Source organism: Monodon monoceros, unplaced genomic scaffold (assembly GCF_005190385.1).
Source record: "Monodon monoceros isolate NGI ecotype Baffin Bay Population unplaced genomic scaffold, NGI_Narwhal_1 Super_Scaffold_12, whole genome shotgun sequence".
NCBI classification, from domain to species: Eukaryota; Metazoa; Chordata; class Mammalia; order Artiodactyla; family Monodontidae; genus Monodon; species Monodon monoceros.
In genome coordinates this window covers 100,726,315-100,753,846 of record NW_021703768.1, presented here as the reverse complement: position 1 = coordinate 100,753,846, position 27,532 = coordinate 100,726,315, and the positions used below count along the sequence as shown (strand labels likewise).

At 34.6% G+C, this 27,532-nt stretch overlaps 1 protein-coding gene across 1 annotated transcript in view; it reads right to left on the bottom strand.

Annotated features, from left to right (window-relative positions):
- The window catches only part of SRFBP1 (serum response factor binding protein 1), a 52,512-nt gene extending 28,525 nt beyond the window's left edge, over positions 1–23,987 (bottom strand). Inside the window, exons 1-3 of the mRNA XM_029215571.1 lie at positions 23,917–23,987; positions 13,553–13,641; positions 12,415–12,487 (exon numbers count right to left, since the gene is read on the bottom strand). Coding sequence (XP_029071404.1) covers positions 12,415–12,487; positions 13,553–13,641; positions 23,917–23,952 — 198 coding nt within the window. The 5' untranslated portion in view covers positions 23,953–23,987. The remainder of the gene's footprint in view (positions 1–12,414; positions 12,488–13,552; positions 13,642–23,916) is intronic.
- Positions 23,988–27,532: the final 3,545 nt, after the last annotated feature.

Sequence of the window (27,532 nt, the reverse complement as noted above, 5' to 3'; positions counted from 1 at the left end):
TGGTTTCAGTTACCCATGGTAAACAGCAGATCGAAAATAAAAAATTCCAGAAATAAACAATTCATAAGTTTTAAATTGTGCACCACTATTCTGGGTAGTGCGATGGAATCTTGTGCCATTTTGACCTGCCCTGCCTGGTACATCAATCATCCCTTTGTCCAGGTTTCTTGCCCATTAGTCACTCAGAAGCCATCTCCTACCAAATTGACTGTTGAGGTATCACAGAGCCTCAGAGTAGTGACACTGGCTATTCGATTATGCCAAAAAGAAGCAATAAAGTGCTTTCTTTAAGTGAAAAGGTGGAAGTTCTCGACTTAGAAAAAAATCCTAAGCTGAGGGTGCTAAGATTCACAGTAAGAACAAATCTTCAATCTATGAAATGGTAAAGAAGAAAAAGAAATTCAGGCTAGTTTTGCTGCTGCACCTCAAACTGCAAAAATCACGGATAAGTGCTCAGTTAAAAAAGGCATTAAATCTGTGGATGGAAGACATGAACACAAAACATGTTCCAACTGACGGCCATGTGCTGCACCAGAAAGCACTGAGCCTATAGGAAGACTGCAGCCAGGGATCCACTGAAACAAGTGACATTAGCTTTACTGCAAGTAAGGGATGACTACACAGATTCAGTAATAGGTTTGGACTGAAAGATATAAAAATTACTGGAAAAGCTGCATTTGCCAATGACGAAGCCTCTGCCACATTTTTGGCAGAGTTAAAGGGGTTGATTAAACAGAGAGACCACATTCACATCACTTTTATTACAGTATATTGTTAAAATTGTTCCATTTTATTATTAATCTCTTATTGTGGCTAATTTATAAATTAAACTTTATCACAGGTATTTACTTTTAGGATAAAACATAGTACTTATAGAATTGAGTACTATCTGCCATTTCATGCATCCACTGAGGGTCTTGGCATGCCTACAGACAAGGGACTACTATACAGTCTCATTTTACTTCCAACTTGACTTTCATGTTTAAAGTTGAATCTTCATATTCTAAAAACTAAACGGAATTCATCTTTTAACTATAAATTATTTTCATCAAGATATGAAAATTACTGACACAAAAATAATTACCATTTCAGTGTGCTAAAAACAACTTGCATAATTCAATAGTCCAAAGATTTGCATTTCACTTAAAAATAGATATTAAATAAGCATAAATGTCATCAAATAATTTGGTCAAATGAAGCTCCAAAACCACCTTGTCACGATATACTCCTATCTCTCATAATAGAAATACCTTTTAGAAAACAGAAACATTTTTTTTTTTTTTTTTTGTGGTGCACCACCAGGGAAGCCCGAACAAAACATTTTTATCCTCCCCTCCCCTGATCTAAACTGTTCTTGGCACATAAAATGACCCACTTCTGTCATGCTCAAAGAGGCAGGCAAAGAAAATGAGACAGAGCAATTATATCAACCCAAAGATTCTACATAGAACACTTCTGCACTCTAAGGAATAAGTCAGAGTGGACAGATTCTTTCATCATTCTAGAGATTCTCTTCTAACAAAATGGCTGGCTTTGGGGACAAAAAACCATTTTGAAGTGGAATCCAAACATTTGTTTAAAAGGGCATTATTTCATGGCAAATTTATAAGGAGTAAATAAAATACTTAAAACCACTTTATTTAGAATAAAATGTTAAGAATAAGAATAATTAGAAAAGGTGAGATATATATAGGTATTATTTTTTATTATTTAGTATATCAAATAAAAAAATGACAAAATTACAGCTTGGTATGAATATATTATATTCACCTTTTTACTCCTGAATTTTTTAAATCTACATACCCATGCAAGTTTAGGTTTCCTTACCGAACCACAAAGAGTTAAGGAAACAAAAAAAAAGAAACAAAATCTCAAATTTAATGAACAATTACATAAACTCATAGCACATTTTCCCCCCAAGAGTGTAGCACCTAGGAAATGCATCAAAAGGCCTTAGGAAAATTGTATTAGGTGACTGAGGCAGATTTTCCCTTTAATTTTAGAATTATGACTAAGATATAGGGAGGTACTCTAAAGGGTATAGGTATGTGTTAAAAGAGAGCAGTCTTTAACTGAAAGGATAAGGAACAATCATTCAAAGTCTCAAGAAAGTCAAACTATTTGTTATTATAAGTTCTAATTCCTTCAAAGTATTTTCTCTAGAACCTTCAAGTTTTCAGTAATCTTTTTCAAGGGCATATATGATAATAAAATACATACTTATTTCTTAAATATATTTCTATGTGTTAATAATTTAAAGAACCTGCATCAAGTAATTCTAGAATGTTACATTCAAATGTTTTTAAAATATAGTGCCAAACTGAGTAAGGAAAAAAAATGTTTTGAAATATAATGTTACCAATTCACAGTCCCAAGGGAATTGATTATTTTGGTATTTAGCTTCCAGATGTTATTTCTAAATGTTAAATGCACACACAAAATCCTTTATGGATAACAAGACACTCTGTATCTTTAGGGAGGCCCAACTATTCTAATTATATCAAATTAATAATAAATCCGATTTTTTTCCAAAAGGGACAATGATGATATATTATTTCACTATTGTTTTCACTTTTCAATTAATAGTGATCATTAAAAGTACAATGCAAAAGCACATTGATCATACCTAATCATTCTTGATAAAATTATGCACTTAATTCTTAAGAGAGGTTAGGTTAGTAGAGTGTTAAGAACATGGGTTATTGATTCAGATAGATTTGGACTGAATCCTGGCTTTGCCATGCTCTAGTAGTGTAACTCTGAGCAAGGCAATTAACGCTGAAATCCCCAGTTTCCACTTCAGTAAAATGGGGCTAATTAGGAACCGTGAAGAGCTACTATGAAGATTAGAGATCATATATGTAGGCTGTAGCAAAGAACATGACATAGAGTAGGTGCTCAATAAAAACTAAAATTATTATTAAGTTATTTATGAGCAGTGTTCTTATATCTGAAATTGAGCTTCCTAGTGCTATAAATAATATTTAAGTCTGGGAAGTAAAGTTGTTACATGACACAGTATCCTTGCTATATAATTGGGATTCAATTAAATACTATCAAGGAAATCATATCAATTTGATAAATCAGTAAAATTTAAATTTTAAAATTTAAAAATTAAAATTTTTTATTAAACTTTTCCAAGAAACCTTCCCTAATTACTAGCTAGAAGCAACCTTTTGCTCTTTTAAGATTTTCAAAGACCCTATCATAACTTACCCAGTTTTTAAAACTGTGCATACCAGCTCCTTTCTCTGATAGTATACGATTTTTGCAGAGCAGGATCAATGAATCACATAGCATATTAGCTTCCATAAAGATAACCTTGATAAATGTCTCCTTAATGAATGAAAAAATTAAGCCAGTAATTGCTTTCTAACCAGGGATCTCACCTCCCATCTTGTTTCCTTTTAATCAATCTTCCACTCTCCTCCAAATTTCTCTTTCTAGAAAACACATATGATTATTCAAAAACCTTTGATTACCCACATTTCCCAAAAGGCTTTCAGTTGTAAGCACATCTTCCATCTAGCCACTATCTTCAGCTATTTGTTCTTCCTCTCAATCTATATTCCAGCCACAACATTAATTCATTAATGAAATACTTGCTGAATGTGTTTTATGTCAATTAGTGCACTAAGCACTGGAGACAGAAATATTCTATCCGTAAAAAAGTCATATAAAGAAATAATTACAGTTCAATGTGCTAAATGAATACTATAATAGCAAAAGAGTCCTAAGCAGCCCTTCCAAATCACACAATGTACTTGCAGACCTATATGCTCTGTTCTTGTGCTCTATTTACCTAGACTACCTTTTCTAAAACAGAATCATATTTATTCTTCAAGTTCCAACTCAGTGCCACACATTCTGTAAGATCCTCCCTAAATTCTGTAAGTAATGAAATAAATTGATCCCTTCTCTAGGTTCCTACAAATCTTTGATTGTAACACGGTATGGTATATATCATACAGAGACTCATATGCTTGTTTCCCACAGAACAGTATGTTCCCTGACAGCAGAAACCTATTAATCTACATACATAATAGGTTCTAATTTAAAACGTATTTAACTAACCTGAGTATATGATATGATTTATAATAGCTGTACTGTAAATTCTTAATCGTCTTTTTATTTGTACATTTTTCATTTCTGGTTGCAAATTTTATGGGTCTTAGAAGATATATGATCATTAATAAACTAGGAGGCTATCTTAGATTGTGATGAACAGAAGAGTAACTGTAGTTATTGATTGACTACCACCAAAACTCATAAGTTCTACTTTAATATACTGAGTTTCAACAAAAATCAAGAATTAAAAAAGTGAGAATTTCTCTCCCTACCTCACCCATACATAAAATTAATATGCCTTGTAAAGAGTTTAGTTCTTATAGAAGGGGAGAATAAAAGAACTACACATTTTCAATGTAAACTGCTAAAAAAGCACTTTTAATTGGAGCAATCACTACCCTTGGGATTATTTTTATTTCTTAGAAGACTACATAGTTTATATAATTTAGTGGCAGGTACAGAAAAAAATAAAATTCTTCACAGCCAAGAAAAAAAACAGAACATTTACTGAGTTTTTCTCGTCACAAAATACTAATTGAGTAGCAAAACACTAACATGAGTTATTCTAACATATAGGGGAAAAAAACATAAAGAATACAGAGTTTCAAAAAAAAAAAGAATACAGAGTTTCCATTACAACAGAAATCTAACAACATAAAACATATGTTCAAATTCAGGAGTGTAAATGTTTAAAAATAATCTATCTCCATTTAACCCAAAATTCAGGTGATATCACAGTTGAATAAAAAGAAAATCCCATTTAAAAAAAGTTATTTACTATTCTTATTGCTGCTTTTCTTTGGGGCCCTTTGTCTCCCACTGTGTGTTTCCAACAAAATATGTTGTAATATTTGCCCCTTTTCTTAATCACCACATTATTGCATATTGGAATTAGGATAGTAGTATTAGTTGTCCAAATTTTTTAAAATTAAAAGTTGAAAAGGGCTTTGGATACTTTCACAGTTAGTAGGAATGTCCTGCCAAGGTTGTAAGTTCAAATTTCCAAAATTACAAAACTTAAAAAATCAAATCAAAACAAACAGAAAGCAATAAGAAAAAAAAATTTTGGAAAAAAGGCTCATGTGATACTCCTTCCTTCCTACCCCTAAATCCTGTTTACACATTCAGTAGCCTTTGAACTAGGCTTATCTGGACTGAAACAATTCCAAAGTCAGTTTTTTATTTTAAAATTAAATGTATATAATGACTCAGTAAATGGTAAGAGCACTTCATCACTTTTACCAACAAGGACCTGTACCTTTTCCTTTGTTTTCAAATAGAAGCAATAAGGTTAAAAAGCAGAGAATGGATACCACTTTTATTTGCTACCACTGCTCTTATTTAAAAGACAAAAATATTTTAAGGCCACCATAGACTTGATATAACATCTTTATATCAACACAGCTTACAATGAAAATCATGACCCCTACACATTAAAAATGCAACACTGCTAAGGATGTTAGTATTATGAGCTATTCAAAATACTGGCTTAAAGCTGCAGAAACCACATGCCAGGAAAGCAAACTAGAATTCCAATGTGATGATCTGTTTCTAAACACTGTTGCATGAGTGTGAAGAGAGCGGTATATACTGACCCCTTGCCCTTTTAAAACACCACTATGACTTCCTGTTTATCATTTCAAATGTCACAAGTTGAGTACAGAAGGATATTAAATCAGGGCATCTTGCTTTGCCTTCAGAGGCAATAAAAGTTCTCCCTTAAAGAAAACTGAATTAGAAGTTAACCGCTCTTAGAGCACCGGCTAAGCTGGCTATAAAATGGAGAGCCTATTCATTCTTCTGTTTCTGATAATTAACATTAAAACCAACAAACAAAACATACTACCCTAAGTTGAAAATTTTTATTGAGGGTCTTTAAAGTTACCTAAAGGTTTAAAGAAATTCTTTATTACTTGATTTCTATAATGCATTAGAGAAAAATACTCTAAATTAAAAGTACAGATATATAAAAGAGAATTATAGGTTATATAGTGCTGATCTTGAAGCTATAAAAGACCATAATGTGGGTATGCTCAATGAGTATGGGACAGCAAACAAGAAAGAGAAACATTATGCCTCTTCCATACTTGGAACAGTGTTTGCAGCTTTTAGGTTTCAGACGAAAGGAAGAAAATATGAATGTGGAAACAATTTCAGACTTTTGAGATTTAAATATACTTTACCAGAAAGAAATAGGACAGGGAAGGGGAAGAAGGAGAGAAGGCATGCTTAGGATCACATGAGCAAGAACAAAACCCTTTCTAATTCTATCAGCACAGTTCTGCAAAGTATTCTAGACCACAGAAGAACAACAACTTGAAAAATTAATCAATAATTAGGATCTAATAAATGAGCTTACACTTTAAAAATAATATTGCTAATTTTGAAAACAAGAACAACAATATCAACATAAACACCTAGTTCATCACTCTGTTCTCCTGAAATAGTCTCTTCACTTGGTTTCCTAGATACCATACTCTCTTGGTTCTCTTTGTCTGCCTACACTTTCTCAGTCTCTTTTACTTATTCCATCTCTCTAAGACCTAAATTTACAGTGTCAGTGTCGTGGGTGCTCAGTCCTCTTTTTCAGCTATTTACAATTACTTTTAACTTTCGCTACTTCCATTTCTGGGTATAACAGACTAAGGTACTAACAGATAATATGATTAACCCTTCCTCCAAAAAACAAAATAAAGCAAAACATGAAACCTGGACACAGTACAAAAAACCTACCTGAAGGTAAAGCAGAGTAAATGAAAGAAGACAGGCTCTGATGTAGAGTCTAAACAAACTAGGGTAAAGATGGGAAGCTATATAAATAAGACATCATCGCTTCAGAGTGCAACCTAAAACTAACTGCAGTCTGCATGGTTCAGGAGCAGTGGCTGAAGAACAGTGTTCATGGAACAGTGAAGCCCGGGTACATTATCCACTTAGAGAGCAGGGGAAACCCAGAAGGGAAAGAACCACACAAGGAATCCCTAAACTTAAATAACTCATCCAAGGAACAGATTCAAAGCATCTCACTAAAAGGCAAAAGATCTGAACTGAGGCTAGAGGTGGTGTCCAAGAAACACTGTTTGAAATTAAAGCCTATTCCAAAAGTTAACTGATAAAGCCACCACTCACTGGAGAAAAATAACCAAACACAGAATCTCTGCTTAATCTTCATAATGTCCAGAGCACAATTCAAAATTACCCAGCATATGGGAATTCCCTGGCAGTCCAGTGGTTAGGATTCAGTGTTTCCACTGCAGGGGGCACAGGTTCGATCTCTGGTTGAGGAATAATTAAGATCGCGCATGCTGCGTGGCATGGCCCCAAACAAAAAAACAAACAAAATTACCCAGCAGATGAAGAACCAACAAAAAGAAATATCTTTTCTTCTCCACAAGCACAAATGGCTATTATCACTATCCTCCATGATATTAAAAAAAAAAAATTCCTCTCAATGGATTAAAATCTTATCAGAGAAATAAAAAATCCCAGCAGAGAAAGAGAAACAATAAAAAACTGTTAACTGATTCAGCCAAAGAACATCAGTTACTGGGTGAAAAGACCACAGGATATTCACATAGTCTCAAAGTTATCATCTCACAGATTACTTAACAAATGCAAACAGAAAAAGGTACCTTTAAAAGGGAGGAATCTGGCAGACAACATCTAAACCAAGTAACTGGAACTCACCATTACCAGTAAAGGGACAAACATGTATGTGATACAATGTATTATTACTGTACTGTAACATTACAATTTTTCTATAGGTTTGAAAGATATTCCAAAAAGTTAGAGGGAAATACAAACAAAAGGAAAAAAATGCCAAAAGGCATACTATTATAAATCAGAGAGGGGAAGAATTAAAACAGCTGTCTTGGGATCTATGCACATCCCTTACCAGGAAGAAACTGAGGGAAAAGTAGGTGATGGAGTTTAATCTACTTGTTAATACGCTGATAACTGGTTCTCCTGGTAATTATGCTAATGATTTTTGTTAGGAGGAAAGTCCTTATCTAATGAATGCTCTCAGTGAGATGTCCTGTTGTTAAGGATGCTTACAGTAAACTAACTCCGAATCTATGAATTTATGAGGGATGGCACATGGGAGAATATCATGTAAGCTATACAACCTTGGGGTACAGAATGCATAAGTTTCAAAATCTAAATGCTCGCTTCTATTAGGTAATACCTAAACTTCCTCATTTAAATATCTCATCTACTCTGTGCCAGAAAGTACATGTCTGATGCAGAAAGGAAGGACCTATGGAATCATGGAGAGTCCTAAATCTCTCCTATGTTCACCTATGCCTTCTGATTGCATCTATCTTTGAAACTATTAGTAAAGCTGGATTCTAGGTAAGATCTCTAATATATGAGTCTGATTTGATGATATGATTCTTTGGATTGGCTTACAAATAAAAGATGAAACTATCAAAAATAATTACAATCTTAGAACAATAGTATTAATACTATTACTTTAGTAGAATAAGTGAATTAAATGTTAATTTGACACAAATAATTAACACAGTATACTTTCAGGACAAATAAGGCATCTTTTACCCTATGGCAAATTTCTTTTTAAGCATTCATAATGGAAAAAACTTAACAAAATCATAGTATGTGAAATTACAGAGAAAAATCTCAATAAATTTTTGAAAAGCATATATAACCTGAAATACCATAAAATTCTAATTAATATATGACTATATATGACAAACATGCAACCAAGGGGGCATGTGCAGTCTAGAACACGTCTAAATATGTCCTTTAAGTTAAGATTTTGCCCACTTTAGAGTTGTGAAGTTCAAATGATATGATATACAGTCGACCCTTGAACAACATGGGTTTGAACTGCATGGGTCCACATACACGAGGATTTTTTTCAAGAGTAAATACAATAGGACTACACAATCCAGGGCTGGTTGAATCTGCAGATGCAGAACCACAGATACTGAGGTCCCACACTAATTTATACCCAAATTATTACCCAGATTTTCAACTGTACAGAGGGTCAGAGCCCCAAACCCCATGTGTTCAAGGGTCAACTGTAGTTATATTATTTTGATAATGTATTACTTTACTTTATTTTATATAATGCTTCTAAAGATCATAATCTACACCGTTTTCCTATCTGTGATCCACTAATGACAACCATTTAGAAACAGGCCATGATGGAGCATGAGATAAGGCAATCCTAACAGCTGATAAAGCTCTAAGGATGCTTTTAATAATAGAGAGTAGAAGATGTAAAAATAGAAAAAAAAATGCAACAAAAGGTGAAAGAGGTTTAAAATAGAGAAGTAAAAGGTAGCAGGCAGAGCAAGATCTCACATGATATACAAATTATCACTGCATAGGAATATTCAGCATAAGGAAAATTAATGGCCTCAGAGAGGAGAAAGTAAAAAAAACAAAAAAGAGGTAACTGGGTATATTTAGCTGTAAGGAATTAAAGAATCTGAAAACTGGTTACACATCTTTGGGCCTTTTTTCCCTAGTGGGCAAGTTTCACGCTTATTATATTACTTAATCCAATCTTTAAGAAAGTAAAGACTAGATATATTTCAGAAGTTCTCATCTTAATGAAGCAGCACCGTGAAATAGCTAACAGTATCAGCTTTATAATTAGTTACAGTTAGTTCACCACCTAACAACTATTTGACTTTGAACAAGCTGCTGAACTTCTCTAAGCTTCAGTTTCCTATTCTGTAAGATAGGGATAATAATATCTATTTCATGAGATAGTGAATATAAAACATACAATATAGTGCCTGGCACGTAGTAAATAATAAAAGCTAGTTATATTACCTTTATTGTTGAGAAAAAGATTTCTTGGACATTTTGATTAATTTCACTGTATGCTTTAATTTTACCATCTCTTTCTCTAGCTAAATAACTTAGGGATCTGTAAAAGTCAATAAGCTACTTTAATCTCCAAAGAAAAAGGAACTGTTTCAAAAGGCAGGGTATATACTAGTATCAAAGTTAAAAGTGTGAATACTATTAGAAAAGGTAGCAAAGATTTCTTTCGTATTTATACATTACAGTCTATAAAACTGGAATCTTTCATTTTATAGTATCATAAAGATCAGGCCATTTTTTTTCCCTTGGCCAGAAAAAACAAACTCCCATTTCTAAAAATATATCAGGTTTTCTTCTTAAGGAAGTCTTCTTGCAACAAAATACCCTATTATCATATAAAGCAAGTATAGGACAGTATGTCATGAACAAGACTAAAAATGTAATGGTATATAAGCCAAGGAAAAAATTCATTTGGAAAAATGAGTAAGAAGAGGTTTTTCTCCAAATTTAATTGAGACTGTGAGCTTTCTGTTTTGTGACTATTTCTTTGATACTCCCATGTACACAATAAACACTCCCTTAAGAAATTACAAATGACCTTTCAATTTAAAAAAGTGCTTTATGTATTTGCTTCTTTTAGAAAAGTAGACCAATTTTGTAAAAGAACCACGGATGAAGAATGAAATTTGACATGTAAGGAAAGCAAACATATAGACTTACTCTTTTTCTGGTTTTTATACTTAGATTTAATCCAGTTTTTAAATACCATTACAAAAAGGAGTTGAAGGCAGAGTATCTAAATAAACCACGCTAACCACTGACAATAACTCAAGGAATATATATACTATTAATTTTATGAATTCAAGGACTATACCAGGCTAGGAATTTTAGCTTTATATGAGGCAACAATTCCATAGTGGTCTTTTATAAACACAAGGAAAAACAGAAACAAAACAAACAAAAACAATGATCATGACACAGTAATCTTGTAAACCTGTGAACTTTAATTATCACTGAGTCTGATTTTCTACTGCAGATAAGGTTTAAGAATTACAGAAAATAAGTTTCATATATAGATAAAATAGGACAACTTTTCTTTCTAATTAACTAAATTAAATTCATTATTGAGTTATGGAAGGGAAGTATTTTAAAGATTAATGAATACCTTTTCTTCCCAAACTCCCGATATACTGTACATAGGCTTATTATATATAAGCCATCCTTTCCATGGTAAAATAAAATCAGCAATTATATGGTAGCTCAAAGCCTCTGAATAATTTAGGACTACAAAAATGACTATTCAGAAGAAATTACAGGGAAAAATTTAGGTAAGGAATGTAATTTAGTAAGGAGCTTGGTTAAGAGAAAGTGAAAGACAACGGCATAACCATAACTTCCTACCTTAGTGTTATCCTCAAAAACAAAAATCTCTAAATATTTTATTTCTCACAGGAATTTTATGGAAAAAAAAGAAAAAGTCTAAATGATGTGTAATACAAAGTGATACAAATAATAATTAAGAGTCAAATACAGAGTATTTTGAATGAATGACTGGACAACAAGGGTATTAAAACTTATGAGATATCAAATGGATTCCATGAATTTTACAGTCCTGTGAAAATAAACTTTAAAAACCCCCACAAAAACCATACCTCACACCAAAGAATCATGTCCTACATCGGTTTCTATTCAGATTAACTATGATAACTCTGTCTTATAGGACACTTTATCATCCTTCAAAAGGAAAAAATTGTGAGAAGCTTTGATAATCTAACTCAATTAAAATATTGTTAGAGATTTCACTTGCTCTTTTATCTATCTCAAAACTTAGAAGTTCTACCAAAATGTAATAGTCAAACATACATGCAAAATGAACCTGCAATTAAGGTAATTGCTGGTACCAAATGTTGTTTTTCAGCACTGCAATAAAACAGTCTCCCAGACATTTAATAGTATGTCATTTGGTAAATGAAAGTTTCCACAAAGTAAGAACAGAGAGAAGACCTAAAAATTATGCTAGTGAAGAGTTTGGCTGAAATAAAACAAAAATACGGATCATTTTGGTCCAATACTAATTTTATTTCAAGTTACTACAGAGCTGAATAAAGTGCTGACACCACCACACAAAAATTTATTGAGTTGGCAATAGGCAAAGCATGATGTCAGCCACCAATATCACCATCCACGTTACCAAACAGCATGAACTTAACTTAGACTTGATCTTAACTTAGACTTCATGCCTAAAGTTACAGTAAAAATAAAAATCTTAGGTATGAAGCATTATTAAACATAGATGAGTTTAGTTTGGCATAGTTTTGACTCAAATTAGTCTAGTACTTTAAGAACTTCAGTAAAAAACATAGAATAATGCAAACAAACATATTACAATTTTCTAAACGTGCTACATTCTTCACCAAACAGACCCACACAAATAAGTCTTGGTCAACTCACGATTATATTCAAATAAGTAACACCAAACACACACAGAATGCAGGCTGACAGGAGACATGGAAACACACATATATACACATCCACACAATTTCTTACCTTCATGGCATGAATTTCTTCAAGCAATCGTTGTGCTCGTCTTTGGTTTTTCAACAGTGCATCTTTGGTACCCCTGCAAAAGACACATTATAATATGTGGCCAGAAAAACCATTTATTTTAGACTAGTATCATAATGAAAAGTCTCTCCATTTCTTTTAGAAGAGCTTAATAACTCTCTAAGTAACAAACATTCTGTTAACCTGCACTGCCCTCTCCCCAATTCCATCAACAAACCCAAGCTTTTGGCAAAAATAAGCACTGTCCAGGTATTATATTAATGACTATTACCACTGATAGACAGTTTGCCTTCTAATTCCTTAATGGGAAAGCCAAATAATACTTTCTAATCAATTGATTAATAGCACATTGTATTTCATGTAAGTTTTATAAGCTACAGTTAAGTTTCATAAGCTACAAGGTTGGATATAATTTTATTAAATGACAACTGTTCTCTGGAATTAAATAAATACATAAAGATGTTAAATACACGATTATATCAGAGAGAAGGGCTATCTTATGAAACATTTACAAAAGAAAAAAACAAGAAATTAATCAGAAACAAAACACATTTGAAGACTTTGTAAGTACTCATGCTTAAAGCATAAGAACTATAAATAACATACTTTTTCTCTAATACTAGTGATACCAAAAATACAAAACATTATTTTTTCAAAAAAATTAAATGGAACACAATGTTTTGATAAACACTTCCAAAAGGCCCTAAAGATTTCAAATTAATTACCAATTCAAGGAATAAGGTGATATGAAATCTTTATAACTGATTAAAGGTATCACTTGATTTGTTAAACTATATCAACATCTTAAAAAAATAACCACTAATAACATAAAATACATGAATAACCCCGAAGGATTTTCACTTTGAAAAAGCCACAAGAAGACTTTTGAGAAAACAGAATTTATCATATATTTTAATTGAATATGGTCCAAACTATGTAAGGACATGCTGACAGAGCACATTTTCTCTCACTCAGATCCTATCTACATATAAAACAAAGTGCTGTATGAGTAAGACATTTAATTACTCCTCTAGGTCCCACCCTCAAATTTTGTAAATACTGAATAAAGACAACTTTTGACATTTTATTAGTCATAGGACCATGACTTTAAATGACTAACTTTTTTGACTTCAGTCTGCCAACACTCCTGACAAGTTTTCGGATAACCAAAACTCGGATTCTCTTCACTTCTTTTCTCATCTTCACAACCTTCAAGGAATAAAGCCAAAATTAGAGAGATTCTTAATTCAAGAAGAAACATACCTTATTTTGAGTATTAATATTATAGAATAAGTCTACCACTTTAATCAAAGCTTTATTTAACTATATTCATAGTTTGATGAAATCAAACTTCTTCCATAAACAGTGAAGGAATAAGAAATCAACATTCTAAATATGCGTCTGAGGATTTAGGAGAAACAACTTATTAAAAAAAAAAAAAATCACAGCATTCCCAGTGGCTAGTATTTTAAATTACACTTATATCTTGCTGGGCTTGGAACATAATAAATTGTGAGCTCCCTGACATCAGAGACCACCACATTTATCTTTGAATCCTTGTGGTTTAAAACAAAGCTTCACCCATAATTGTAGGAATTTAATTTACTGAATGGGCATTTGTATTAACAGAAGCAAATGCATGAAAGTGACTTTATTTTACTTGTTTTTAGCACACCCCTTTTATTTATATTCAGTAACAAATTATTTCAAGCATAACTCAAAAAACACAAGGGCACACACGCAGGTGCACACACACACACACATTTAAATCGCCCCATTACAGAACAATGCTGAGGTCTAAGAACAAAAAAACAGAATTATTGGCCAAGAGATAGAAATATTCCAATGATAAAGAACCCCATGTTATAATAGTACTTAGTGCAATGGGATGCTATTGAGTTTATCTTTTATCTATCATTGTTACGAGGCATACATCTTATAATTCCTCCTGTAATATCCTTCACCCCTCCTCCACTTCAGGAACTACATGAAATTCAGTTCAGAGATAATTGCTCCGGTGAAACCTTCAATGACTTCTTCAGTTAGATAACCATTCCATCCTTGGAGTTCCCACTATACCTGTAGGTAGCACCTACCACTGTACTGTCACTAACTGCTCATGAGGCTGTCTTTTTCTACTGTCTAAAATCTCCTGAAGGGTAGGGGCCTTGCAATATTTACATGTTTTCTGTGCCTGGCAAGAGTGCTTAGCACACATAATCCTCAAATTCTTCTTGCCAAAATAACAGTATCAACATCATTCTGTTTTTACAAGGCTCTTGTATTTAGCTGTTACCTCTTACCCTTCATTAATATCTTTCACCCCCTTATCATTGACAATATTGGCAACCAACTTACAATTTCTCTCCACCCTAAGTTTTGCCATTATTCTGGGTGATGCAGGTGTCTACTTGAATAACCCACCCCAATATTATATCCTCACTTCTTGACTTCCTCCTTTCTAATGACCTAATCTATTCTATCATAGCCACCCACTTCCAAGGTCACACATAGTTCTAGTCATTGCTCATAACTATTCCATTTCTAAAACCCTCAATTCAAATACTCTGCACTGAGATCACAACTTCTTTCAGCTTGCTTGTTCAACCCCACCCACCATAATGGTCTTCGAGTTTACTGGAACCACTAGTTCACTGACCCCTATACATTCTCTCAAATGATTAGTCCTTTTCTTTTTAATTTTCCTTCTCTTATCCAGTTTAAGTACATAATCAACACTTGCCAATACCTTAAACTCATCCCTCTGGTTAGCAATCCCTCTAGTGAACCCTGGATAAAAACAACATTCTGAGTTCTTTTATCACAGTACCCCAAGAGCCAGGAAATATCTGAGGCATTCTATCTACTAGATATTCATCATAACTAACCTCAAATGGGTCCTTACACTTCCTAGCAATCCTATTATACATATATATTTTGGTCAATTCACTTTATAATGACTATTTTAAATCTGTGTCTGCTTTCCTAAAACATCTAACCTTTCTCTTCTCTCTTTTTCAATTTCATGGAGAAAATAAACATCAGATGGGAAACATCGTCTTTCTACTACCATGAATGTAAATTTACTTGCATCACCCATCCTCCTCTATTAATAAAGTTACAATATAAGAAATATCCCTGAACTTTTCTGAGGCTAATCTTTTAACTGTATTTTGGATCCCATCCTCTTCTGCCTTCCTATAACCCTTACTACAAACTATCCATTTACTCTAGCATTGTCAATCTCTTAAATGGATGTTTTCCACTAATCTTTAATCATGTTTGGGTCATTTTCATTAAAGAAAAGACAAACAAAACATCTCAGTACAAAGTTCACTAGGAGCACCCTCTCTCAACTGCCCCAGAGTCAAGCTTTTAGAGATGTTCAAACTCACCATCTCCTTATCTGCATGCCACATAAAAATTCCCATCAGTCTACTAAAAGCTGTCAAAATGATTTCTAGAAGTCACCAATGATGTCTACAAGTCCCTGAATCCAACAAGGATTTTTCAGACTTCATTTTGCTTGAAGTCTCAGCAGCACTTGATACTGTTGAACACTTTCTCCTTCTTGAAATACTCTCCTTTTGGTTTCCGTAACAGAATACTATCCTGGTTTTCCTGCTTTCTCTCTAGCTACTTCACTTTGGTCTTCTGTGAAGGCACATCCACCTCTAATCAGTCTTGAACTGATTAGGCCAGCTCTTCTTTTCAAGATATACTTTTTAGCCCTAAGTGATCTTATGTGTGTATACAGTTTTAATTTGCCACCTAAACAAAGATGACTTGAAAATTCCTACCTTCACATGAGATCTCCACTTTAGCTCCAGACCTAAATGTGTAACTGCCTACGTGACATTTCAAGTATGCTTAAAAAATCACCTCCAACTCACACCTGAACCCATGTTCTTCACTCCCAACTGGATCCCTTTTTTGGTGTTTCATATTTAAGGGAATAGAACAATCCTTTCAGTTATAAACCTAGGCTCATTATAGGTAGCTTTCTTTTCTAAATCCCTCACAATGAATCTATTATCAAGTCCTGATAATTTTATTTCCTAATTACCTCTCAAATTGTACCATTTTCCTTCTATCTTGACTTCTTGGCTCTCTTGGCTGAGTTACTGGCAACTGTTTTCTCAATATCCATTCGTGCCCTTCTCCAATCAGGTACCCACAACTCAATCAGAATACATTTTTTAACACTTAGATCCAAATGCTCTTATAATGGCCACATGGGCCATCTTTTACTCCATCCTCACCATGCTTATAACTACCACCAAATCTTTACACCTGCTGTTTTCTCTGATAGGACTGCTTTCTCTCCATGTTAGCTTAACATCTTATCTTTCTGATTTTGGCCCAACTGTCATTTCTCAATAAAGTGTCTCCTGGCCTCCCTCAGGGGTCAAAAAGTGCTTCTAGAATTATCATGACACTTATTTTAAGTTTAATATTTTACTTTTAATCTGATTATGCTTAATGTGTCTTTCTCCCACTAGGTTATAAACTCCACGAAGGTCAAATATCTGGTTTTATTCAACACTGCATCTTAACACCCAGCATAGTAGATGGCATACAATAAGTGTGTTCAATAAATATTTGTTAAGCAAATGACCAGAAAGGGAGCAATACTCACTTGTTCATTCACTGTTTCAAAAGAGTAATATAATAACAGAATGTAGAGTAATCAGATTTCCACTAGATATGTTAACCTCTTTGAAATTTGTTTCAAAGTTAGATCTACTTAGAAAAAAAATCATACTTGCATAAACAAAAGCCATTTAGACAAGGTTTAAGTGGAAAAATGAATTGCTACATTTCATAAGCAGCATAATAGGGGGTTATGATACATTTTTTGAAAGTTAAGTCATTCATAAAATAAATAGCAAGTAATAAATTATGCATTAAAATGTAGTAACAAATATTTCTAACTGCTGTAACCTGTAGGCGCATGACATGATTATATACTATTTGCTAACTGCTCTTAACCAAACTTGATTAATAAATTGCAGTGGGCAGAACTGGTCCTCAGTCACATTTCAATCTTGGGAAAGCTAGACTCCAATTTTAAAATTCCAATTTAAGAAGTACTATGTTTGTCATTACTGCATAAGGGAATTCTGAAAAGCAAAGGGAATGCTTCATGTATTTAGTTTCACGCCAATGCCAAAAAATGCTTTTCTAGCTTATTAACTTTTCCAGTATTTGTTAAGTTTAATATACTAAAAAAATAAGTATATTCACTTCATGTAAAAATGAAACTATTACTTTTATTTTCCTCACACTGCCTGCCCCAAACACCTAGCTTTCTCCAAGCATTTAAATTTATTTTTGTAAAACTGACAAACAGCTACCAGTAGCCTTTTAGTTAGGATTTAAAAGGTTGCCAATTCATTTGTTACCCAGGAATTATGAAGCTGGTTGACAGATAACCCAGATGTCAACAAACAGGCCTAAAACACTCAGTATTGTCAGAAGGCCAATGTACTGCTTAAGGGCAACATGCTTTGGTGAATTCTTCAACCAAAAGCAAATAGAACTGTCTTTGTTAGAAATGTGAAAAGAGTATAATATTGTTCAGGAGGAAAAGAAGGAAAGAGAAATAAAGTAAGCAAGGACAAAACAGGCAGAATAATGAAATGTGCTGAAAGAGAAGAGACAAAATGAAAAAGAAGTGGAAGGGAAGAGTTTGAAGTCAAAAATTGAAAGACAAAACTCTGTAGGTCATCATTACCAAGACTGATAAGCCCAAGCTGAGTGCTTCCAAGCTGCAAAATAATCCATTTAATAATCTATAAGAGGACAAGAAAAAGAGGTAAGACACACACATCCACACCCACACAAAATACATGCACTGAAAATGAGGTGTCGCCTAAAACCTAGGCATAGAGATGCCCTCAGTTAACCTGGTGAAATCTGAACACAGTAATGTAACCTGGATCAACTCTTAGGTAGACAGTACAAAAATACAATCATAAATAAATAAAAAGCTAATATACCTGACTGGAAAAAGAACATGTGAACATATGGGCAAGAGTCAACTTAAAACACAGGAAAGGGAACCACAAAGAGCAAAAGCTGGCATTGTCTGAATCAAGAAGATTCCAAAGAAAGGTTCCCCAGCTCAAAGACCTGGGAACTCCAATTTCTACTGGAATAACTCAATTATGGGGACAGATGTATCACAGCCCAACACTGAATCATGCACCTGAAACCCTTTTTGCGGCTCTGTATTTCAAGTAGTTCATGTGGATCAGTAGACAGGAAAAGAATGTGTCTTACAGTGTGAGCATTAGTATCCACATTAAATATATTTCTCAATAAACTAGTTTTGTTATGTATATGGTCTCTTAAAAGTTTATGGTTGATATGAATTTGCTTTTGAGAGAATACTTTTTTGAGAATACTTTTGGGGTGACAACAATAGCAAGTTTCTGATCTACAAAGCTGAGAGCAAACTTTGGTTCACAGACAAAAGTAAACGTAAATGTTACCTTGAAATGAGTCGTAGTTGGCTATCTGCTAGCCAGTCAATTAGCCAACCTCTTTTGGTAATGTACTAACTTCGCTACACATATGAGTTAACTTATAACAAAAACCCACGGTTATTAGAAAACAATTATTCTGAGAGCTAGTTGCTCTAGAGAAGTCTGCAGTGCTAAGAAAAATCTGAGTGTATCTCTGTTTCTTAGAATATATTAAAACTTCTGCTTATTCATTACCCACCTGTCAGACTGGCAAATACAAAAAAATTTGACAACACATTCTGTTTGTGAGACTGTGAGGAAATAGGCACTCTCATACATTGCTGGTAGGAATGCAAATTGGTATACTCCTTCTGGAGGAAACTCTGGCAACACCTAACAAAAATTCTACTTCTAGAAATCTGTCCAGAAGACATACCTCCAGCTATAGCAAAAGGCTATGCACAAGGCTATTCAATGCAGCATTTTTACAAAATGTTGCATAAGAGATAAAATATTGCATATAAATAAAGCATAAGCAATGTACCATTTTAAATCAATGCAGAAAATCTGCATGTATTATGGATAAACACTGAAAACACTGTTTGGTGAAAAAAATAACTTTTTGAATTATACATATGATACTGCATTTATCCAGTATGATACCACACATGCAAAGTGTAAAAATATACAACACAGTACTATACACTGGGTATGAATATGAAAATTATAAAAAATACATATGAGAAAACACACTGAATGAGTAATACTTCTAAGGTGGAAAAGAAGCTGGGTGGAATTAAGCATTACAATATGGCAAAATATTGACACTTGCTAAATACAGAAAACATTATAAGGACATTTGTTATATCATTTTCCATATGTTTGAACTATTTCATAGTTAACAATATTAATTACAGGTTTATACAGAGGACTTCTAATTTGGCCATTTGGATGATAATTTACTACTGAATTATACTTTTTATTTCTGATGAGCAACAATTTTAAAATTCTAGAGTGCTTGGTGATTATCTACAACTTGAGCATATGCTGCCACCTAGCAAAACTTCCCAGAATTGTTTAACAACCAAACAGAAAATGGTTCTCTTCTGAAGGATGGACCCTAGTTTACTACTTCAGTAAAGAATTATTAAAAAGTATCACATATTTAATTATGAAACTGGAGATTTGCAACTTCAGAAGCACGTACAAATACAATTATTGACATTCTTATCTTTTACAAATAAGTAAAGGCAAATCATTTTGTTCTCTGGCATTTTAGTTTCTACCTTTACTTTCTTGCAGGACATGGAAAGCCATTTTCTAATGAGCTTCTTAATAATTTGCTATCAAGAATAAAATAATGTCAGTTTCATACAGAAGCCTTTGGCCCTACTGTGGAATTAGAGTACCAGATTAGAATGTTTCACCTCCTAATTCTGATTTTATATATCACTGCTGCCTAAAGAAACAAATGACTGAAGGAAACCCAGCTCTAGTTTTCCAAATTCTTTACTCATTAAATGCTTACTGTTGTTTTCAATTGTGCTTCCCTTCTCTGGTTCTAATGGAAAGGGAGAAAAAAGTCTTCATTTAGCAGATTTCTCCCCCTCATCTTAACATTAGGTGATTCAAGTTGAGTTAGCCATACTTTTACCTGCCCAGCAAGTATATGGTACTTATTATACACAAGGTACTATGTTAAACATTAGGGAAGCTGCTATAATAAATCAATTAAATATTCTCTCTTCAAAGTCCACATGAGTGCTTGTGAAGATAAAATATGCAATAAATAATCATAAGATAAAGTAAAAAGTAATACTTTATTTTTAAAAAAAGTAAAGGTAGAATTTTACATTATTTCAGAAGAATACATGTATTTTAAGAAACTAGAGCCAGGAAATGTGTTATAAATGTCAGCCTTTAGCCCTGGAAAATTATTTAAAAAAACAGAATTAGAGCTGAAGACATTGAAAGTTAGCATAATATAATAGTTGTGTCTGCAAGCTGGATTTTATCTTCACAAAAGACATTTTGGGAAATTAAAGATACTGTAAATTAGCTGGCCACATAACTTTTTAAAAGAAAAGACTATAATTAAAAATTATGGAAAAAGGATTCCAATCAAATTAATCACAGATATGAGTACCAATATTCCAAAGATAATACCAGAGATTTACAAATTTTTGCAAATGTGATAAAACCTATGAAATATTTCGCCCTCCCCCAGAGACAGGCTAAATACAACAAATTACACATAATTTCAGGCAGTTATACGATCCCTGAAATTCATTCCTGAATCTCAGTTAAGGAGACCTAATTTAAGTCATTAAGGATCATAAAAATGATGCCTCAAGTTACTCATTTAACAGACAGGCACTGAGGATATGATGGTGAGTGAAAATTTAGTCAGGTTGAGGGCATAAGAAATCTCTCTCACATTCACATGGCCCACACATTAAGCAATTCTTACACATGCTAAAAAGAAGTAAATAGTGCTACAAAAGCTTACAAAAGGAGTAAATGAAAGTCAAGAAGCATTTCCCTGAGAAAGTGACTAAGTAGAAGTATAAAATGTACTGTGAGGAAAAGGAGCTGTGGGTAAAAGGAACAGCAAGTGCAAAAGATCTGGAGAAGGCTATGCTAGATAGTGGAGGAAAGCCAGTGTGGCTGAAGTACACAGCCTGAGGGCGGTGAGGGTAGTGGTATAACAGTGGAGACTGGCTTTGTGTAGATTTGTCTTGACCAAAAGCAACAGGAAGCCACCAAATCAGTTCTAAGCAAGGAAACACATGATTAGATTTGTTTTGAAGAGAGCACTCCAGCTATACTAGAGAGATGAGATGAGAAAACAAGTCAAAGTAGCTGGGAGGCTAGGATAGTAGTTCTGCTGGGAGATATAACTTGGACTAAGATAGGGGTGATGATGGAAAAGTAATGGGAAGATAGAAAGATAACAGTGAATTTAAACTCTTTTTCATATATATTTCTTCCATGAAGAAGTTTTAATTCATTTTTTTACCAATTTTCTATGAGATGACTTTTCTTAAGTTCCATGAGCTATTTTATAGTAATACATTAGCCATTTCTCTGTCATATTTGCTGTATTTTTTTCTAATTGGTTGTCCCATTTTTCCCCCTTTGTTTTTCAATTTTTATGTAAACAACTGTTTTTCCCTTAGTAGTGTTTCTCCCGTTAATTTTAAATTATAACACTTTTCTTCCACCATCTCCACTTTCTTCTATCCTTTTTTTTCCTACCTTCATATTAGAACATGTAAGGTTTACTTCAGTGTGGGATGTACAAACTTCCTAATTGGATAAGTTCATTCAATCATCCAGCAAACAGTTACAGACCACATATGTTGCAGGTGACAGACATATACACCAAAAGAGAGAAACAGGTAAACAAGTGTTTTCAGAGTAGAAAGCATCCTGGTTGCATAAAGAATAGACACCTAGCCCAGACTGCGGTGAATTAGTGAAGACTTCCTAAAGGCCAAATTTTAACTGTTTTGAAGAGGCCTGGAAACTAAGTGGAAAAAGAAAGAGCCTTAAGTGAAGAGTGGGGTAAATGACTGTCCCCACTCCTTTCACAGTAATTTTGAAATTGAACAGGAAGTTCACTAGTATTTCCAGTGAATTTCCAAGGACATCACTCTGATTAAGATCTTTTATACCTCCTAGGGAATCTAACGGAAAAATAGACCACCAAATGCTTTCTGTAACTAGCACAAACTTAACATATGTTTATCAATATAAACACCTTCAAGAGTTCTCCTCTTCGGTATACCCTGTTCTCCACTGTCAAGCAAAACCCAGACTTACTAACCTGGTAGTAAGGCAATAATACATTTCAGCTTTATTTCCTACTTTATCCCACAAGTTCTCATCAGTAGAGAGTTATCTACTACTATACAATCCAAGGAGATTCCCACTCCCATTCTTTCCTCGCTTATACTGGTTCCTCTGGTTAGAACACCTTCTTTCTCCATCATTGAATTCCTGAATGCAATCCTGTGTAGGACCCTTAAAGACCAAGAACAAGTTATCACTCATTTCATCTTGCCCTCTTTGGAAACTTTTCTGCACTACGTAACTTTTTTCTGTGAGCATTGTCCTGTATCATTGATGAATGGTGCTTAACCTTTCCTACCTCAGAACAGGTTGCTTACAGAACTGTGTAATATGAACAGTGGCTTGCTCACAGCAGACTCATATATCCACTGAACAAAAACGGCGAATAATTTCCTTTGCTGTAGTTGTGAGGTCCTCATTTGATTCCTGCTTTTCCAGCTTACTTTAAGTCTTTGATGACTATGACTTCCTTGAATAGAAGCAGAAACTAGAAAGGGGAAAATGACAGAAATGGTAACCTGGTGACATGTAATGGTGGAGGTGATGAGGGCAAACGTCTGATGAGACTGGATTTAAGAGAAAAGGAGAGATGAAAACTTGTGGACAGCAAGTATTAAAGTTCTGCTGTAAATGGAAGCACAGAAATAGGACAGTAGCGGAAAGAAGAAATGAGGTACTGAGCGAGCGTACATCCTTATAAATGATACGGTCTCATTCAAGATGAACAATTTCTTAGGAAAAGCTACAGCTCTCAATCTCTCCTTCATTTTCTGCAGTCAACAAAAGGCAGGAAATATATACTGAGAGTTTACTGTCAGGCACTGTGCAAACACTACATACTCCAGTTAATTTCTCACTCCAGCCTTGTTGGGGAAGGTACTATCATGAGCTTCGTTTTACAGACAGACACTGAATAAAGAGATTAAATATTCTTCCCAAAGTACCACAAATAAAAACTCACGAGGACTGAGGGCCAGAGACACTTCACCTAGAAACCAGGGGGTAGGAGGGTGGGGGTGGGGAGTTACGGTTGTCAGTCTCTGAGCTCCAGAAAACTCGCCTGACTCCCGCCTCGCCCAAGCCCCTCAAAATGACGCAGCAAAGCTGTCCTGAGGACCCTAAAGATCAGTCCCACAGGTTTCTAGACCTCGGTGCTCACCTCGTTATTGAGGTTCAAAGTCCCCGGCTGGTCCATGGTAGCTCTAATAAGTTGCCCGGCTGCCCGCACGTGAACTGCATTAGCCGGAACGCGGGTGCGTTGCCACGCCCCTCCAACGGCGGCCTCGTTGGCCCAAAATTCATCCGCCGACTGCTTCAGCCGAAGTGCGAGTAAAAGGTATACTGACTCTGAGGTGAAGGACGGAAGTGACGAATAACAACTTCCTGCGTGGAGTGCACCCCGTCTGATTTGCGCGTTCCTATGGAAACTAGGTAGGGGCCGGTGGCAAAGAGGGCGCTCCAGAAGCCGTTGCCTTGTTTAGAAGTTTTTCAAGTTGCTAATTTTCTTATATTCGTTCGCAGAGTGGGTCCAGCTGTGTAAGGACCTTGTTTTTCGTGTCTCAATGGGAGTGAAAGCCTTTATGAAATGATCACTTGAGCGACCAATTTTGCTCCGAATTTTTATCTAGCGTTTGTGAAGATTTTTGCGCTTCTAACAAACACATCTGTTAGATTCAGCTTTTTTACCAGCCTCACTTTATAGCTCAAGCATGGACATATTTTTCTGCACACTGTAAGAAGGTCTAATGAGCTTATAAAACAGAACCAGGATGCACATTTCATGCTGCCTGTGAGATTGGCTGTTTTGAAGTATTAGGCTGCGTGTAGAGGACACATGAGGGACTGAGTCGGAGTTAAATAACATATTAATAGTTAACACCTGGTAGTATAGAGCTTTAAAATGGGTCAAGTGCTGGGACAAACACTTTGCGTGAATTATCTCCAAAATAGTCAAATCCAATGAGATAGGAAATATTATTCTTATTTTACAGGTTTGGAAACTAACTTTCGAGGGGCCAAGTGTCTTGTCAAGAGTTGCCCAGCTGGAGCCGACCGCTGCTACAGGATTCCAGGGCTGGTTACATAATCTAAGGGGCCCAGTGCAAAATGAAAATGCAGGACCCCCCCCCATTCAAAAAGTAGGAAAAAGTTTCTTCTTTTCTTCCGTGGTGTCTTTTGACCTGTCATGTGCTTTCTATTTGGTATTTAGTGTGATGCTCCCTCAAGCACAGGGATGCCATGGGGCTAGTGCACATCTTCACAGGTGCCTGGGACCCATGCTTGAGGACTCAGGGAGGAGTGCCTGTACTGGACCAAGATGGCAGTAGTTGCTGGGCAGAGACAGGGAAGTAGGAAGCCAGAGAACCCAAATGGAAGTATGTAGCAGGTAAGACCACACTTGACCTGAGACTAAGCCGTTGACATATGTTTCATTGTCCCACTGGATTTCACTTACAAAACTCAAATTCACAGATAAACTTATTAAGTATTTCAAGACTGTGTGGAAAGTAAATTTAAGCCAGGCCCACTTCTGAGCTTCTGTCCAGGAAGACAGTCCTGTGCAAGGCCAATGCTCTTGACTCCTGATTCTGTACTCAATTTACAATAACTCAGTCTTGTGTTTGGATTGGTATTCTTCAGTGTGTGATTTGGGCAGAATTGGATTAATGCGTGACTTCCTGTTTCACTAGCGTTGCATAAAGGTAGTTTTTGCATTCATAAATCATACGCTGAATTTTAATTGTCTCCTTATTCAGCTACTTCTCCTCATTAAAACTGATCTCCTGGAGTGCAGGGGTTTTTCACCCCAGGTGGCTAGTAGGCACTTCATACATAAATACTCAGGAAAGGTTGTTTTAAAGATAAATGTAGAGCTTTATGGAAAATGTGTCTTCTAATTTAGGAGAAAGGTGTTAGTATGATTCCATAATGCTTCAAAAATGTATTAATATGAAGCTTGTCTATAACTCTTAAAGTCTCTGTAATGTTTTCTCTTGACCACTCCTCTTGTTCTCCAACATCTCATTTCTCTAGCCAGCACAGTCTCTTCAGGCTCAGCGTTTGTTTTCTACCTTTTCTTAGCGGAAGCTCTCTCCTTTGCTTATGATGCTCCCTCTGCCAGATCGGCTTTCTCAAGTGCTACTTTTCAAGACAGGTTCACATTCTATACATCCTTTTTTAACAATGGTCTTCATAGCCCCCAACAGAAGTTAATTTTTCTCATCAGCAGTTCATTCTTACATTATTTACAATATTCTACTTTAATTTGAAATTTCTTATGTACTGTCTACTCTTTTACATGATAAGCTCTCAGCAACTTTAGATATTCATTTTTAAAGTGACTTGTAGTTTTTCATTGTACCTGATATATCACTTAAATATCAATCCATCTCTGTCTTTTGATGTTACAACCTCAAAAATCATTTTGATTCTTTACAGAAGTGATTCTACTAACTAATCTGCTTTCATTAAGCTATACACATGTCCTCTAGGAATAATAATGCATTTGTGTTCATCAGGCTACAAGTTTCTCTAGAAAGCAGCACCTGCCCCTTTTATTCCTGAAGGGCTGGTCCTGGATCATTTAAATGCTGTCAGAGATATGAAACAACAAAACTACTATCATTAAAAGCAACTGGTACAAGATCTTTTTCCTCTTTATTGCAGTGTTACATTTAGTGGAAGTAAGGATTCGCAAGCATATACAATAGGGATTCAAGTTTTCCAAATTCAAACTTCTTAAGACTTTCTCAAATCCCACTGTACTTGTCTACTCAGGCTACAACAAAGTACCACAGAATGGGTGACTCAAACAACAGAAATTTATTTTCATACAGTTCTGGAGGCCAGAAGTCCAAGATCAAGGTGCTATCATGGTGTTTCTCCTGAGAGTTCTCTTCCTGGCTTGCAGAAACAGCCTTCTTGCTGTGTCCTCACATGGCCTTTCCAATGTGCATAGCTGGAAGAGCCTTCTCTGATGTCTTTCCCTCTTCTTATAAGGATGCCAATCCTATTGTATTAGGGCTTCACCCTTATGACCTTGTTTCACCTTAATTGACTCCCTAAAGACTTTATCTCCAAACATCATTATATTGGGGATTAGAGTTTCAATATATGGAGACACAATTCAGTCTATAACACCCATGTTCTTTGAAAAAAGGAAATTACCTCAAAAGTAATATTCTCCTTATCTAACATGCCTGGTGACTGACATTTCTATCATTTTGCACTTTCAAAAATTATAATCATACATTTCTAGATTACAACTAAACTCATGGATGTTTAGCATTCAGAATAGAATTGAGGAATAGACCCATGCATATATGGACAACTGATTTTCAACAAAGTTGTAAAGATAATTCAGTGGAGGAAAGGTAGCCTTTTCAAAATTTGTGCTGAAACAATTGGATACTCATATAAAAAATTAACTTGGATCCACATCTCACACCAAATACAAAAAAAAAAACTTAAAATGTATTATACACCTAAATGTAAAGCACAAAACTGTAAAACTTATAGAATAAAAGATAGGACAAAGACGTTGTGACCTAGGGTTAGGCAAAGATTTCTTGGATATCAGAACAAATGCAGAATCCATATAAAAATGCACTGATAAACTGGACTGAATCAACATTAAAACTTCTCTTCAAAATGCACTGTTAAGATAGTAAAAAGATAAGCTCTACATGTAGAAGAAAATTTTGCAACTAACATATTTTATAAAGGACTTTTATCTAGAATATGTAAAGAACTCTCCAAACTCAATAAGGATAAAA